The sequence below is a fragment of the Microtus oregoni genome, unplaced genomic scaffold, assembly GCF_018167655.1.
Source record: "Microtus oregoni isolate MIOR12 unplaced genomic scaffold, Mior012 000005F_ref0000423, whole genome shotgun sequence".
In the NCBI taxonomy this organism is placed as follows: Eukaryota; Metazoa; Chordata; class Mammalia; order Rodentia; family Cricetidae; genus Microtus; species Microtus oregoni.
This window is the reverse complement of record NW_024543064.1, coordinates 30140812-30157955: the sequence shown is the minus strand read 5'-3', so window position 1 is coordinate 30157955 and position 17144 is coordinate 30140812. Positions and strand designations below refer to the sequence as shown.

The 17144-nt window shown below is 53.6% G+C and overlaps 1 protein-coding gene across 1 annotated transcript; it reads left to right on the top strand.

Moving 5' to 3' along the window:
• Positions 1-2433: 2433 nt before the first annotated feature.
• On the top strand, positions 2434-16932 carry Col9a2 (collagen type IX alpha 2 chain). The gene is made up of 32 exons (XM_041652951.1): positions 2434-2617; positions 3713-3787; positions 5103-5138; positions 5226-5288; positions 6826-6879; positions 6990-7025; positions 7123-7146; positions 7421-7474; positions 7816-7869; positions 7979-8026; positions 8156-8212; positions 8292-8345; positions 8834-8887; positions 9241-9294; positions 9390-9443; positions 9552-9605; positions 11421-11474; positions 11861-11914; positions 12070-12123; positions 12917-12961; positions 13338-13391; positions 13634-13687; positions 13887-13940; positions 14029-14100; positions 14239-14274; positions 14442-14486; positions 14569-14601; positions 14730-14876; positions 15122-15176; positions 15453-15641; positions 15923-16000; positions 16282-16932. The coding sequence occupies exons 1-32, from the start codon at positions 2546-2548 to the stop codon at positions 16479-16481; spliced, it is 2067 nt and encodes a 688-aa protein (XP_041508885.1). The 5' UTR covers positions 2434-2545; the 3' UTR covers positions 16482-16932.
• The last annotated feature ends 212 nt before the right edge of the window (positions 16933-17144 follow it).

Here is a 17144-nt window from a genome sequence, read left to right as displayed (position 1 = left end):
AGCAGGTAAGGCATCTGCCACCAGCCTGGCAACCCGAGTTCAACCCCATCAACACATATGATGGAAGGAGAGCATCAACTCCCACAAGTCCTCGGGCTTCCATACACTCACTGTGGAGTGCAGTCCTCCCTCCCACACACAAGATAAACAAAATGAAAAAAATGAAAAAGAATGTTTTAGTATGGGTTCTCTAGATGAACAGAACCAAGGAGATGAACGTGTGTGTGTGTGTGTGTGTGTGTGTGTGTGTAAAATCAGAATTTAAATGACCACTTTTTTTAGATCTTTTATATTTTATTTTAATAAGTGCTCCATCTGCATGTACACCTTTATCTCAGAAGAGGGCACCAGATCTCATTACAGATAGTTGGGAGCCACCGTGTGGTTTCTGGGAAATGAATTCAGGACCTCTGGAAGAGCAGCCTGTGCTTTTAACCATTGAGCCATCTCTCCAGTCTCTCCAGCCCTTAAATGAGCTTTAAAACAGAAACAACAGCTGAATCACATCTGAGAATCCAGCAGTCACTTGGTCCTTGAGTCTGGGAGCCTCAACAGTCAGAGTAGCTCTAGAACAACTGTCTCTCACTGGTGGGTGACAACCAGTAGCTAGCGGGTCCCCAAGACGGGGTGCCTCAGTAGTTCCAGCCTGGCACCAGGAGCTCAAAGGTTCCTGGAGAGCTGCTAGTCCCTACTCCACCATAAAAGTGCAGGAGGCACTGGTTCTCCTGTCAGTGAAGGAATTAGCAGAGGGAGTGACAAGGGTGCAAACCGACTCAGCGACAGAGGGGGGCCAAGCAGAGAAAAGAGGAAACAGTTTTCCATTAAAGGGGTACCCCCCCTTTTTTTTTTATCTATGTGGCTACTGAAAGGTGCTGCCCCCAAATGGGGTGGCTCTTCCCACATCAGTCGAGGTGATTGGGACAGTTCTTCAGGTGTGGCTCCCAGTTCAGGTGGTTCCAATTTGTGACAAGTTGGACATTAAAACCAACCATCCTGTCAAGGCATCCATCAGGGAGTGGGGGCACATAGCTTTAATGCCAGCACTCGGGAGATGGGAGTGGGGGCACATAGCTTTAATGCCAGCACTCGGGAGATGGGAGTGGGGGCACATAGCTTTAATGCCAGCACTCGGGAGATGGGAGTGGGGGCACATAGCTTTAATGCCAGCACTCGGGAGATGGGAGTGGGGGCACATAGCTTTAATGCCAGCACTTGGGAGATGGGAGTGGGGGCACATAGCTTTAATGCCAGCACTTGGGAGATGGGAGTGGGGGCACATAGCTTTAATGCCAGCACTTGGGAGATGGAGGCAGAAGGCTCAGGAACCCAAGACCATTATATGTGATTTAGTTACTCTTCTCTTGCTATAACAGAACACCATAGACCAGAACAACTTTTAAAAGAAGCATTTAAGCCGGGTGGTGGTGGCACATACCTTTAATCCCAGCACTCGGGAGGCAGAGGCAGGCGGATCTCTGTGAGTTCGAGACCAGCCTGGTCTACAAGAGCTAGTTCCAGGACAGGCTCCAAAACCATGGAGAAACCCTGTCTCGAAAAACAAAACAAAACAAAACAAAAAAAAAACCCAAACAAACAAAAAAAAAAAAGAAGCATTTAATTGGGTTAGAGTCCATAGTGGCAGACTGAAGGCATTACTGTAACTCCAGTTCCAGGGCATCTGGTACCCCATGGGCCACCAGGCATGCATGAACTGTAAAACACTCATACACATAAATAAAAACTAATCTTTGAAAGGTATTGTTGTAGAAGGTCAAGTGGGGTGCATGTGAATGTTTGGGAGGGAAGACAGCACGGCCAAGGCAGGTCCAAATGCTAACAGCCTCCTGCCTCAAGTATGGAAGGAGGATGCTTGGATCTCACTGGTGGCATCTGGAGGATCAGCCTCCTAGGTTGATGGAAGCAGGGAGGCAAGAGGAAAAGGGGCACAGACACACCTCTGGAATCGGTAGTGGAGGGATAGAGAAAAAGCAAATGGAGAATTCTGGATAGGTTGGTTCAGGAAAGATTTTGGTGTGTTTTAATATGGCAGGGCCCGTTTGTCTATGGAGAGGTCCAGGCCAGTTACTAAGGACTGAGCAGGGTGAGGACCTGGCCAGGTGTGCAGAATGTTGAGCCTGGGCTCTGGAGGATAGGAGACCCAGACAGGGTAACTGGACCGGACTGCCGATCAAGAGGAAGGCGTTGATCTTGGAGGGCAGGGTGAAAAGGGACTTCGATGGTCGTCTGCCTTTTCACAGAGAAAGCAGGTTAACGTTGGTCCCGCATCCCTGTATGTTTCTGGGACTTCCTAGCTGGGGCCTCCAGTCAAGCTCAGAATGAGGTCCCAGGGTGGGCACAGAAGACCCGCCCCTAGCCGGGCGGAGCTGGACATCTCCTTCCCGCAGTGCTCTCAGGTGACAGTCCTGCGGGTCCCTGCCCCGTCCCGCCGCGTATTCAGGAGGTCCGGCCAGTGGCTCAGAGAGCAGTCCCCGCTGCCCGTGCGTGCCTGGACCCCGCATCCTTGTTCCAGAACCCGCTGCTCACCATGGCCACCACTCACGCGCTCCGCAGCCTGGTCGTTCTCCTCCAGGTGCTGGGACTCGCCCTGGCTCAGATCGTAAGTCCCGCCGCCTCTCTGGCACCGAAGTCCTGGGTGCAGAGCCTGGGTTTAGGATCCAGAAGTTTGGGGATCTGCTGTAGGCCATCCCTAGCCTGAGGGCAGCTGAGGACAGAGCCGCTGGGAGGGTGCATACCGGACATGCAGGGGGCACTGAGGGGAATTGATCAGCCCTGGAGCCAAAGGGACCCTGTCCCAGAATGCTCGGCCTTGGACAGACAGCATTGGGGCAGGAGCTGGCGCAGGGTCCTGGCAGCAGAGAGAGCTCAGGTGGTGGCGGAGACAATGGTGGCCATTCAGTCAGTCTACAGCCGAGCCTCCGCCCCCGGAATCTCCTAAGGGGCCCGGGCTCCAGCCTGACTTCTCTGTCGCCCCACTGCATCTCCTCTGACCGGCTTGTGAGCTCCCGTCTGGGGAGATGGAGTCTGGGGAAGGAATGCTCCGAGTAGGACCTAACGGGGACCTTGGGCCTGGCACCCACCCACAAGCCAAGCGGTACTGGTGTGGGGTGCAGCTTGCCTGTGGGGTTCTGGTCGGGCACTTCAGGGCACCTAGCGCCAGCGTGACATCTTCCTGACTCGGGGCTGGCCCGCTGCGAGAACCACCTCAGGAAGGACCAAGTGAGAATAGTACCAGTTTCCCTTCTTCACACCTCCCTTCTCTGCGGGCCGAGGGAGAGGTGAGCGTTCACCGCTGTATCTGGTTAGAAAACAATACTCGTTCGAAGTACCATCCATCGAGGCTATTTCCCACCCATGCCAATGCAAGGACAGTGTGGTCCAGGGGAAGAAGATGGCAGACCTAGGGTGCAGTTGTGATTTCATCTTTCACTGTGACCACGAACCTTTAATTTTCCTGTGTGTGTTTCTTCACCCTCTTCCTGTCACCCCTAATACTACCCCCCTACAGTTCTGAGTAATCCATAAAATAGTGAGTGTGACGGCACACAGTAGCTGCTCAACAAACTCCCAGCTGGAGTTCCGTTTCCTTGGGGAGTTGCTGCCCTAGTCACCTTCACTTTCGGTGTCCCCAGCAGTCCCTGGGAGCTCAGTTCTGCATACTGTCTGAGAGCTGCATTCTTGTGTGTGTTTTCAGAAAGGTCCTCCAGGAGAGCCGGGTCCTCCAGGGCCACCAGGGCCACCGGGAGTGCCGGGTTCTGATGGCATCGACGTGAGTATCTAACTTCAGACTTGAGCGGAAGGAAGGCTGTCTGTCCACAAAGGAGAACTTTGTGAGCATAGGGGCGGGGACGCCTGGAAGTTTAGCACCCCCTGTTGCCAGGACGTGGCGCCTGCAGAGACCACAAGGAGCCCGTTTGTTCAGTGAAAACCCCAAACCATCCCTGAAATGGGGAGTCTGTCGTAGCCACTCTGCAACAAGGGCCTGCTGTTCTGTTGCCGGCCTCAGCTCACAGCGCGCGTCCTTATCCCTTCCCTCCCTTCCTCCTCTTAACCCCTCCCGCTGTCCCCTGACACACTTCTTTACGGTAGCTGGGGAGCCTCGGGTAGACAGCTAACCAGCCGGGGCCACATTGCTGTCTCTGTCTCTCTTTTTTTTTTTTTTTTTTTTTTTTTTTTTTTTTTTTTGCTTTAGCTTCTGAGTTTAGAATTGCCTGGGCTGGTCCTCCACTCTCCGAGTGTGCTGAGGGTTAACAGCCTTACTCGGGAGGCTCCCCCAGGAGGTCGGCTGGATGTTTACCGTTCGGACAGACTCCTATTCAGCCTGGTGCCCCCAACCCCCAAACGCAGGGCGCTGGACCCCAGCCAGGCTCATGCCGCTGCTGGCTCCAGAATTCCTGGGGGCCTCTCCCTGGCTAAATCTGGCTACAGGGTCATGCCAGTCTCCCACCAACGGTCCTTTGTCACACAGGAAAGAGAACCTTCTTTTCTTGAGAACATTTTGAATCTACCCCTTTGCTGGCCCCCTTGATCCTTGCCTCTGCCGCAGTCTCTGCCTTTCCTGACTGACAGTCACTACTCACCTCATTTCCCTCCCCTTCAGATTCCTCTAAAAGGCTTTAAAAAAAAAATTATTCGTTTTGTCACTTGCTTAATCAGTTCTCCCGACTAACTTGAAGCCCAGGGACTTCATAGTACCTGCCCAACGTCAGGATGTCTAAAATCTTGACTAAATGCCCATCTCAGTTGGCCTGGTGTTAATGCACTGGCATTTTGTTTTGTTTTCATTTAATTTAATTTAGACAAGGTCTCTTTACATAGCCCTGGCTGTCCTGAAAGTCACCGTTAGACTAGGCTGGCCTTGAACGCACAGACTTACCCTTGTCTCTGCCTCCTGAATGCTGGAGCCAAGGAAGGCCGGTGCTCAGCTGAATTTTGTTTGTTTTGAGCAAAGGGAGCTGTTTTTTAAAAAATAGTGCAGATCTCAGCACAAAACAGAGAGGAGACACTCTGGGGCATCGGCCAGACTTGTCCACACCACTGGGGAGGCAGGGGCCATAGATGTCTCATCAGCTTGTGTCTTGCAGGGTGACAAGGGGCCTCCAGGAAAAATCGGTCCTCCGGTGAGTGCTCTTTATGTTTTTCTTTGACCTTTGGCTCTTCCAGTACTTGCTGTCCTCTGGCTAATATGTTCTGCTTCTGATTTCAAGGGATCCAAAGGCGAGCCTGGCAAACCCGGGCCAGATGGGCCGGATGGGAAGCCTGGCGTGGATGTGAGTACCTGAGGCTGGGGAGAGGCTGAGTCTGGCTTCTTCAGGCTTGTCTGGTTAGAAAGAGTAGTAAGGCCAGGCGGCAGTGGCGCATGCCTTTAATCCCGGCACTTGGGAGGCAGAGGCAGGAGGATCTCTGTGAGTCTGAGGCCAACCTGGTCTATAAGACCTGGTTCCAGGGCAGCTAGGAAGCCCTGTCTCAAAAAAAGAAGAAGAATGGTAACGAGATGGCGGCTCTATAGCCATTCAGGACTCATTTCATACAACTGTGACCTCACGCCTATCTCATATCCACCCTGACATGGATCTCTGGCACTGGGAGCCCGAGAGGGCCTTTGCTTCCTGTGAGCTGCAGGATTGTCCCTCCTGTCTGCAGGTGTGAGGACTTAGTCTCACCCTTCTGTCCTCTAAGGATTGCACTGGCTTTGTGTATCCTGCTTTGCCCCCCAACCCCTCACCGCCATCCCGTCCCCCCTCCCCTTCGTCCCTACCCCAAGTACCTTGGTCATCCCCTCTGCAGTTCTGGTCCAGCTCAGGGAAGGAACATCATTATGGAGTTCCCAGAGACCTCAAAGCCACAAATTCCTTAGGGCTGAGAGCCTCAGGAAGGTGGGGATAGTTATTTGGTAGAAGTACATGGCAGACTCTGAAAGATGGGGGGATGGGGGGAGAGTCTCTTTGAATTGTGCCTGTTTGCCGATTCAAGGGGTATGACCAGGGCTGCAGACAGCAGGGTCCCTTTAAACTCCCGATCCACACCCTACAAAGATTATAAAACACACTGTCTCACTCTAGCAAGGTCAGTGCCAATGCATGCCCAGAGAGCTGAGAGGGTTAATTCATTTGCAGATGAGAAAATGCAGGCTTTCAGAAGTTACCCAGAGCAGACATCACCAGTTCAGATCCACGTCTGAGTACCTAGACTCGAACTGGGAGAAGTGAGGTTGAGCCCACAGGTCTTTGAGTCTTAGTTTCACGGCTCTCAAAGGAGGGTAATTGGGTAGAGAATGTGGCTCATTGGTGAAGTGCTAGCATCACAATTGGGCATGGCAGTACACGTCTGTAAGCCCGGCACTCCGGAGGTGGGGAAGAGAGTCTCAGAAATTCAAGGTCATCCTTGGGACTCTAGTGAGTTGGGAACTTCTATCTCAGCAACACAACCAAATGATACTTGCCAGGCATGGTTGTGCCTGCCTTTAATACCAGCGCTCTGGAGGCAGAGGCAGGCGGGTCTCTGAGAGCAAGTTCCAGGACATCCAGGACTACACAGAACACAAACAAACAAAAACAAAAAACGTATCCCTAAAAATACCTAAATAAATAAATATTTTTTGAAAGGGAAATAATTATTTTACTTACCTCCCAAGATTCAAAACAAACAAAAAGTCTCCCCCTAAAAAACGGAGAAAAGGGAAAAGAGAAAGTTAAGGTCCCCAGGCCTCCAGCAGGAATGGGAAGCCTGGAATCCCCTAGACTTGCCCTGCCCTGTGAGCTAAGGGCAGGTAAGCCTCAATGATCCTACCATCTCTTTCTCCCCCAGGGTTTAATGGGAGCCAAGGGAGAGCCTGGCCCCATGGGGACCCCCGGAGTCAAGGTAAGTGACTGCCGGGTGCTCATTGAAGACAGCGTTTGGAGGGGCTGCAGTAGAGTGAGGTATGGACCCCAGCTTTCTCTAGCCTCTGAGCCACTCTCATTGCTCTGCAGGGTCAGCCTGGGCTCCCAGGGCCCCCTGGCCTGCCGGTGAGTAGCACCTACAAGTGTATAGAGGGACCCTCTGGAGGCTGGGAGGACCTGCTGATGGGAGTCGTGAATCTGATTTCCTTTATTTCTATTGCAGGGCCCCGGATTTGCTGGCCCTCCCGTAAGTTCTGGGGGTTGGACAGGGAGCTGGGGAAGGAAAGGAGGGCTTCTAGGGGAGTCTCCATCTTGAGGAACAGCCTGCATGTTGTGTTGGTGCCATGAATGGGCAGCTTGCTGAGTCTGGAATGGTCTGGTCCTTAGAGCCCCACAATCCAGTCTCTCTGCAATTGTTTGAATAGACACAGTGGAGAAGAGACTTTTGTTGCCTGTCCCTACCTTCCTACATAAGGTGGATGCTGTGAGGCATCTTGAACAACCGTCTCTCTGACCCACAGGGACCACCTGGACCTGTGGGCCTCCCTGGTGAGATTGGAGCCCCGGGCCCCAAGGTAAGCCTACTGACCCTCTGCCTCTGCCTCTTGCCCTGTGTGCCAAGACTGACAGTCTGGGCAGGCTTTCTGGGAGCTTTTGAATAGCTTCTGCTCCACGAGGAACACCCCCAGGCCTGGGGCTGAACCCTCTCTTGCTAAACCTGGGCTTGCAGCAAATCTTCCTAGGAGGCTCAGGGCTGGTGCCACCTGCCAGTCTCCTGGATCTCCTTACTGTGGCAGCTCTCTGGAGGTGCCGTAAAGGGTGGCCTGGATGGACTGGTGGTAGGGAGTGGAGGAAGAGCAGAAATAACTGGGGCCCGGCAGGATGCTGTTGTGATTTCAGATCTTTTTGCTTCCAGGGAGATCCAGGACCAGAGGGACCATCAGGGCCCCCAGGACCCCCTGGGAAACCGGTAAGTGTCCTCTGTCCTCAACCCTCCTGGATGGCCATGTGTTCCTGAGGAAGTGGCTTGCAGAGGGGATGGGTCAGGTTATATCTCATCATTTTGTATCTCCTTTCAGGGTCAACCAGGAACCATCCAGGGCCTGGAAGGGAGTGCGGATCTCCTGGTGAGAAACAGGGTCTGGAGAGACTGCCTAGGGCTTTCAATGGGAGATGGGAAGGGAGTTCTGGGAAGCATTGCTCGGCTGGTCCTGGCCAGGCAAGAGACCTCTGGCCTTACAGGATGTTCTTTCCAGTGTCCAACCAACTGTCCAGCTGGTGCGAAAGGGCCTCAGGGGCTGCAAGGAGTGAAGGTGAAGGGGTGGCTTGTCCTGGGAGGGTGGGACAGGCGCTTGGAGGGGACCTGGGGCTGAGTTCCCTCCTTCCCTTCAGGGACATCCAGGCAAGCGGGGGATTCTGGGCGATCCTGGTCGTCAGGGGAAGCCGGTGAGTATGAGAGCTAAGGACCAGGATGAGGGTGAGGATTATGGGGAGACAATCCTGGCAACATCTGCCACATTCTTCATTCCTTCCCCTGTCCCTATTGGTTCAAGGGACAGATCCTTAATCTGGGAGGCAGGAGGCCACTGTTACACACCTTTCCTTCCTCTCTCTCTCTCTCTCTCATTTTGTTTTGTTTTTCGGTTTTTTAAGACAGTTTCTCTGTGTAGCCCTAACTATCCTGGAACTCACTCTGTAGACCAGGCTGGCCTTAAACTCAGAGATTCACCTGCCTCTGCCTCCAAAGTGTTGGATTTAAAGGTGTGCGCCACCGCCGCCCAACCCAATGGAGTGTCTTGTTGAGTCCCTTTTTCATGTGATAGGGGATTTCTTGGTTTCTAATTGTCCCGCCTGGCTGTCTGTGCTGGGAAAGGTTGCTGGTGTCTGCTTGCCTTGTATTTGCTGCCAGTCTGACAGCCCTTCCTTGCTCTTAGGGCCCCAAGGGAGATGTGGGTGCCTCTGGAGAGCAAGGCATCCCTGGACCACCGGTAAGAAACACCTCACTGTTATGCCCTCTATCATCCCCGGAGCCCTTTAATGGAGCCATTCACCTGCTTTGACCTCTATAAAAGAAATTTATGTTTGGCTGGGAGTGCCTGGGTGGGGTGAAAGGCTGAGACTGGCTGAAGGGATAGAGTGGACAGGACCAAGGTTGCCCACCAGAAGACCTGGCCAAGGTCCAGGTCTGTCGCTGTTCCTTTAAGTGCCCCTGGGAGGTTCCTCTCTATGTCTGAGCATCTTTGTACGACACAGGAGATACCGACACTCTGCCCAAAGGGGCATTGTGGGAAGGGATGGGACAAAAAACGGCAGTTGTTTTCACTGGCATTTTTTTTGACAGGGTCCCCAGGGCATCAGGGGTTACCCAGGCGTGGCAGGACCTAAGGGAGAGACAGTAAGTCTATGGGTGTCCTGCAAGAGTTGCTGGGACCAGAACTCTGGCCTTCAGAGTCCAACCAGGACTGACCCACAATCTTTTCCTTTCCCCAGGGTCCTCGTGGATATAAAGGCATGGTGGGCTCCATCGGGGCTGCTGGGCCACCGGTAAGCCTGCTTCTGTCCCCAGACCCTATGCTAGAGGTCTATGGCTTCAAAGTGGGTGCTGGTCTTTATGGGGTCATGTGACTTGGGCTCTTGTCTCCTTCGTGCCAGGGTGAAGAAGGTCCAAGGGGGCCACCAGGCCGGACTGGTGAGAAGGGGGATGTGGTAAGTTCTCGGGAGATCCTTGTCTGATCAGAACCCCTGGAGAGTACTGGGAAGGGGTTATCTCCATTAATGCTGGTGTGTGCACACATAGGTGTTTATGTATGTGCCTGACAGTCTGCGTGGGTGACTTCTGGGTGTGGGGGCAGTGTCTGATGATCTGTACTGAGAATCCAGTTTGCTTGCTGTGTTCAGACTTCACTAGAAGCCTTGGGTTCCAGTCCTGTAGCCAATGGGGCTGGACAATGAAATTCCAGCAAATTAACCATGGAACTAATGGGATTTGGTCTGGATCCCAAGGCATCTATCACAGTCACTTAACTCTCTCCCTCCCACCTTCCTCCCTTCCTCTCTCTCTCTCTCTCTCTCTCTCTCTCTCTCTCTCTCTGATTCATAAATTCTTTTTTTCTGAATAGGGTTTATTTTTTATTTTTATTTTTTAGAGAGTTTTTCTAAAATAATAATTCTGGCTGTTCTAGAACTCACTGTGTAGACCAGGCTGTCCTAGAACTCACGATGTAGACCAGGCTGTCCTAGAACTCACGATGTAGACCAGGCTGTCCTAGAACTCACGATGTAGACCAGGCTGTCCTAGAACTCACAGACTTCTCCATCTCTGCCTCTCTAGTGCTGGGATTAAAGGCATGCACTACCACTCCTGGCTTTCCGAGCAGTTTTAAAATCACAGAAAACTGAGCAGTGTGTGTGGGGTTGGGAAGCCCGCATGGTTGCCTGGGGAAGGGGTGTCGTTTTCTTCAGTGTGCAGTAAGTTGCCCATATTCTAGTAAATGATTCCACCTGTACACATACAAAGGAACCCTCATCACACTCGGTCACAAAAAAGGGGTGGTGGTGACCTGAGTTCAGTCCCCTGGAAGCCACCTAAAGGTGGAAGGGAGGAGAGAACCAGCTCTGCAGAGCTGTCTGCTGATCCTCACACAAGCGCTCTAGCAGTGTGTTCCCTAACACACACATGCACACACACACACCCATACACACAATAATAATAATAATATCAATACCACCAAACAAATAAAAAGGCCTGAGAGTAAGAGGGGAACACACTGGGAAGAAGGAGGGGGTTCAGCAGGAGTAGGGGGGTAAGAGGGGTAACAGGAATGTGAATGACCAAAATATGTTATATACATATATGAATTTGTCAAAGAATTTTTTAAAAATAAAAATATATGAGCTGGGCGTAGTGGTATGCACCTTCAATTCCAGAATTTGGAAGGCAGAGATAGGTGGATCTTTGTGAGTTCAAAGACAAACTGGTCTCCATAGAAAGTTTCAGTCCACTTTTGGCTACCTAGTAAGACCATGTCTTTTAAAGAAGGAATTGGGGAGGGGGTGCAGAGAGATGGTTCAACAGTTAAGAGCACTTGTTGCTCTTTAGAGGACCCAGGTTCAAGTCCCAGCACCCACACGGCAGCTCACAATCTTGTATAACTCCAGTTCCAGGGGTTCCAACACCCTCCTCTGGCCTCCTTGGGCATCTTGTGTTCACGTGGTACAAAGTTGGTATTATATTTAGCAAGAGCAAGGAAATCATGCTTTCAGGGACTTGGTGAGTGGAAAACCTGGGCAGAGTGGGGCTAATGGAACATTATCTACTTCCCTGTGCCACTGCAGAGTGTTAACTGGGAACCTCGGACAGTGTCTATAGGAGTTCCCTGTGCCACTGCAGAGTGTTAACTGGGAACCTCTGACAGTGTCTATAGGAGTTCCCTGTGCCACCGCAGAGTGTTAACTGGGAACCTCTGACAGTGTCTATAGGCTCCTCATTCGAAAGGCCACTGATCTCTATCTACTTTACAGGGGAGCCCAGGTGCCCGAGGACCCCAGGGGATAACAGGCCCAAAGGGAACAACGGTAAGCACTCAGAGTCCAGTCCCTGGCCTTGGTCAGTTCACTGCATCCCTCGATGGAGAGAAAGCTGGGGATCTGGACTGAACTCTGTGGCAGGCTGCTGGCACCTGACAAAGACGCTTCCTTTTAGTTTAGTTCCTTTACCTGCAAACAGTATGGAGTCATGGCAGGATAGTGGGAAGCATGAACAACTGAGCAGTCACCCACGCAAAGGAAGGGTGTGGTCTGTCCCTCTTAACCCCTTCCCCAGTGGGCTGGTATCTCTGATCAGAGCCTTTCCGCTCACGCACTGAAGCTGTCACAGAGGCTCATCTCATGTCACAGGGAGGGTGGCTTGGCCCCACGGGGCTTCCCATCATGAGTCTCCTTTGAACTTCCTTCCTGAGCAGGGTCCTCCAGGGATTGATGGCAAGGATGGGACCCCGGGCATCCCTGGCATGAAGGTAAGCGTGAGGCGCATAGGTGGAGCTCGGCAGGGTCAGGTCTGTTCCCTCTCAGGCCGGTGAGCCCTGTCACACCAATCCTCGAGGCTTCGGAACCAGCAGCTCTCAGTGTGTCCGAGCCTCTGATTTGTGTTTCTGGTTGTCTGTCTCACCAGGGCAGCGCAGGACAGGTGGGGCGGCCAGGAAGCCCAGGCCACCAGGGCCTAGCGGTGAGTATCAACATGAGGGCTGCCCACAGGCAAGTTGATCCTGAGCCTCAGGGAGTCAGTCTGTTGCCTGTGTCCGTGTGAAAGAGTGGGAGAGGCTGAGGAGGTAAAAATCTGCACCTGAGGTCTGACTTCCTTACTGTCTGTGTAGCTCCTGGCCTGGTGCAGGCTGCCTCATCATTTGGACAGGTTTTTTTTGTTTTGTTTTATTTTTTGAGACAGGGTTTCTCTGTGCAGTGAGTTCCAGGACAGTGAGTTCCAGGACAGCCAGGAACTCACTATGTAATCCAGGTTGGCCTCGAACTCATAGAGATCCACCTGCCTCTGCCTCCTGAGTGCTGGGATTAAAAACTTGTGCCACCACCACCCTGGCTGCAGTGGCTTTTCTCTTTCCATACCATTAACCCTTTGCTGGTCTCTGGCCTGCTTGATTCACCTCCTCATTCCCAGACCCATCTCTACTCCATGTGTCTGGGGTTCAGCCTGTGAGTGTCCACCCTCCCCCCTCATGAAGGCACAGACTGCCACAGCCTGCTTCTCTGTGCTTGTGTAGACTCGTCTTCACCTTATGCTTTCCCATGGACATGGGTGCTGAGAGACAGTCCGAAGCCTACTCCTCTCCCTCCAGGACTCACAGAAGGGTGGAGAACCGCTGAGCTCATGATACCATGGCTGGATCTTTGAATGTTTAGCTCCCACAAGGAGAAGAAAATCTGGATTGGGCATGGGGGCAATGCGGCAAGTGTACCCAGCTCCCCATGCCAGGGTAGAAACCAATGCCAACTTTTTTCTTTAGGGTGTGCCGGGTCAGCCTGGGACAAAAGGAGGCCCTGGAGACAAGGTGAGGAGACCCCTAAGCCCAGAGACTTGGTTCTACCAGACAATGGGACCAGGGGGCAAGAAATGGGGCTCAAAGATTGTGAGGCTCAGTTCTCACCCAGGGCTCAACACAGCCTAAACACAAGCTCCTTAGTCAGTACCACTTTCTCTCATCACCTTGTCCCGCCCTCATCCTGGCTCAGTAGAAGCAGGATGTGGCTTGGAAGGCAGAGGAGTAACAAACTCAGGAAAGGCGATGGAGCCCAGAGGATTTGATCACAGCACCTCCTTTCCCTACTTATTTGGTTGCAGACTTTGCTCAGGGTTCCTGGGCCTACCTGAGGCTAAGGGCTGACTGGCAGGTACTAGCCTGACATGAGAACTGTGTTTTCCTGCAGGGTGAACCAGGCCAACAGGGCTTCCCTGGAATCTCCGGTCCTCCTGGAAAAGAAGTGAGTACCTCCTTCTAGGTCTAAGGCCCTGACCTCAAGGTAGAGTCTGGGTGAGGTTAAGGGATGGAGTTCAACCTGGGGAGTGTCTTGAGTCTAGTGTCCTGTCCCACTGACCCAAGCAAGCTTTTTCTGCCTTCTGGGCCAGCCTCCTCAATTGAAGCCAATTAGCTGACCCAAGGGTGTGGAAGGCTGAGCCAGGGCGTTCCACCAGGCCTGCTGCTGACTCTCCTTTCTCCTCCCAGGGGGAGCCAGGACCTCGAGGGGAAATGGGTCCACAGGGCATAATGGGACAGAAGGTAAGCAGCCCCTCTCCGAGGATCCTTGCTGCACTTGGCACAGGGTCCTCTCTGACAAGGGTCTGTGAAAAAGAGTAAGAAGAAGGACCCCTGCTGGTGACAACCAGAATAGATGGCACTTGTTCCGCTGGAGGCCAGCCTCACTTAAAAGACCGGCCCTGCTGAGAGCCCATGTCCGACGCTCCTTTTTGTGTTTCAGGGTGATCAGGGTGAGAGGGGACCAGTAGGGCAGCCAGGCCCTCAAGGACGACAGGTGAGGACAGGCCTGCTGAGGGGGGCAGTGGGCTCACAACTGGGTTTTTTAATTTACTTCATTGTTTTGTTTTTTTTCTCCACCTCAGGGCCCCAAGGGAGAGCAGGGATCCCCAGGAATTCCAGGACCCCAAGGCTTGCCAGGCATCAAAGGAGATAAGGTACCATCGGAGCCTGGAAAGGGGCCAAGTCTGGGCTGCGGTGGGCCGTGGGGTTGGGTTAGACCAGGAGGAACAGGGAGCTGGGGGGGCTCCTTCCCTGGAGAGGACATTTCACTATGCCCCAATTTCTTTTTCCAGGGTTCCCCAGGGAAGACAGGGCCCCGAGGTGGAGTGGTGAGTTCCAATGGCCCAGTCCAGCAGTCAGGCGTCTGGTGCCTGGGGCATCTGGTGCCTGGGGCGTCGGGTGCCTGGGGCGTCGGGTCTGTACATCCCTGCAGACCCAGCGCCCTTTGTCGTTGTTGCTACTACGCGGCATTTGACACGAGGTTCTCTTTCTGCAGGGTGACCCGGGGGTGGCCGGCCTCCCGGGTGAGAAAGGGGAGAAGGTGAGCGGGGCACGGGAGTGAGATGGGGAGTCGGGGAGATGTTCCGGGGTTCTACCGCTTTTTGACCTTGCTCCCTCTGCAGGGTCAGTCGGGAGAGCCAGGACCCAAGGGACAGGTGAGCCCCTCCCCTCTTTCCCTTGCGGACGCTAATCCTCCCTTTCCTCCCTCTGGCCCCGCCCTCTCCCTTCGCCCCATTCTCCCCTCCCTACCAATGTCTTCTTATTCTATGTGGTCCCATGGCAGCAAGGAGTTCGTGGAGAGCCAGGATACCCTGGCCCCAGCGGGGATGCGGGGGCCCCAGGAGTGCAGGGCTATCCCGGGCTTCCCGGACCCCGAGGACTGGTGGGAGATCGAGGCGTGCCAGGACAACCTGGGAGACAAGGAGTAGTGGTGAGTGGACCCCAGGGTAGGGGATTCTCTAGGAAGGACATCTTCTCGGGGGGTGCAGCACATTGCCCAAGGCTGGGGGTTCCCAGAGGTTCTCTGTCTGTTTTGGAGACTGGCCCCAGATTAAGAGAATGCGTGTGACATGTGCCCAAAAATGCTGGGCTGGATGCGGGGCCTGGCGGCGGATTGCAGGAGTCGTTGGTTCTGGTGGCCGGGGCTTCTTCATGAATTGTATCCTCCGCATTCAGGGCAGAGCTGCCAGTGACCAGCATATCGTGGACGTGGTACTGAAGATGATTCAAGGTAAGGGACAGGCTGCAGCCCTTTCCCACAGCTCACTCCAGTACCTGGTCACCCTTCATTAGCCTCTACATGTATGGAGGGTCTGGAGTCCCGAATGTGCATTCTAGCTCTGCCTCCCGGAAACTGTGGAACTTTGGATAGACTTCCATAAAATGGTCTCGGGAAGAGGAAGCTCAACGTTGGGCTTTTCTGTCTGCAAGCTTAGGTACCAAAGCATCAGGGTGCCCTGTCTTCTCCATGCTCATCTCAGGCCCCTCTTCTTCCTGTTTCCTTCAGAGCAACTGGCAGAGGTGGCTGTGAGTGCCAAGCGGGAAGCCCTGGGTGCAACTGGAATGGTGGGTCCTCCAGGACCTCCTGGACCCCCTGGATATCCAGGCAAACAGGGACCTCATGGGCATCCTGGTCCCCGAGGCATTCCTGGCATCGTGGGAGCAGTGGGTCAGATTGGCAACACTGGGCCCAAGGGTAAGTGCTACTTGGGCTGAAGCTGGGCAAGGGGGATTAGGTCAAGGGCAGCTTGGTACGTAGTAAATGCCTGTTCTTATTAGACACTTTATTATAATAGACCTTATCTGATACATAATCTCCCAAATCTTATCTGGATCTCCCTTTATCTAACTAGCCCCTGTGGTTACTTCTGAATTTTTTTCCAACAGTATACTGGCACAGTGGATGTGTATGAAACAAATTAAATAGCGGGAGAAATATTTCTCAGTTTGAGAAAAGATACTCCTTTTTGTCTGCAGGAAAGCGTGGAGAGAAAGGTGACCAAGGAGAAATGGGACGTGGGCACCCCGGGATGCCCGGGCCCCCAGGGATCCCAGGTAACACCTTGGTCCTGTGCAGCCACCCTTCTGTCTCTGAGCTTGGGGATTAGTGGTCATGGGTTTTCTGCATGGAAGCCTGGCACTCGGAGTCTCTGGGGGTTCTGGCTGGGAGCCGGGAGCCGGGAGCCGGGAGCCGGGAGCCGGGAGCCGGGAGCCGGGAGCCGGGAGCCGAGACTCAGAGTTGGGCAGCATCTGTGCCTTCCTTCAGTGATTGATATTCGTGGCCTAATTTTCCTTGCCTGAAGCGTTTCCCAATGTCTTGCCTCTCCTGTTCAAAGGTCTTCCTGGCCGGCCTGGCCAGGCAATCAATGGCAAAGATGGAGACCGAGGATCCCCGGGGGCTCCAGGAGAAGCTGGCCGACCCGGCAGGCCAGGCCCAGTGGGGCTGCCTGGTTTCTGTGAGCCTGCCGCCTGCCTGGGGGCTTCAGCCTACGCCTCTGCTCGTCTCACAGAGCCTGGGTCCATCAAGGGGCCATGAGCAACCAGCCAGGACAGAGCCTATTAGCCTCCTGGGTCCCCTCTGAGTGGACATGCACCCCAGCCCCAGCCCAGGAGGCTAGATTTCTCAGGACCTTGTCTGGAACCCAGGGGTCCTGAAGACAAGTTCAGTGAGGGAGGGGCTGGGGAGAGAGAGCACTCCTGAGGGAACAGGGTGCCCTTTCTTCCCAGAGTATCCCTCATCTGTGCCATTCCACCCTCGGGGCAGGTAGGCCTCTGATGGTCCTCATCCATTCCCACTGTCTGGACTTATTTTTATTGGGTGTCTGCTGAGGGTGAGGACCCTGAGCTGGCAATCCTTAGGGCCAGCCCCACTGTTGCCTTTCTGCCTCCCATCTGAGTATTTAAACACCATCTCCCTGGTTTCTGGCATCACTGTTCTCCAGTCCCCTTTGCCCACACCCACTCTGGCCTTCGTGTAAATAAAAGTTCCCAACTTGGTTACACACTGACTTCTTGTGGGTGAGGATGGGAAGCTGTTGCTGGGTCTCCACGGCTTGGGCAAGTGGTAAAGGGCTCACAAATGGGAGGGGAGGACTGGACCCTCCATCTGGGACATCTTAACCCGTGAGCATTGGGATGGCAGGCCTATCTGAGAAACTTCTGTGGTGAGAACCCAAGGGTCGAGGAGGGGTGTTGATCC

Excerpts from the sequence above, each read along its gene's own strand:
- Col9a2 (XM_041652951.1), top strand. The coding sequence starts at position 2,546 with ATGGCCACCACTCACGCGCTCCGCAGCCTGGTCGTTCTCCTCCAGGTG. Across the intron at positions 8,027-8,155 it reads AAGGGAGTGCGGATCTCCTG|TGTCCAACCAACTGTCCAGC; the intron begins GTGAGAAACAGG and ends TGTTCTTTCCAG. Across the intron at positions 8,888-9,240 it reads AAGGCATCCCTGGACCACCG|GGTCCCCAGGGCATCAGGGG; the intron begins GTAAGAAACACC and ends TTTTTTTGACAG.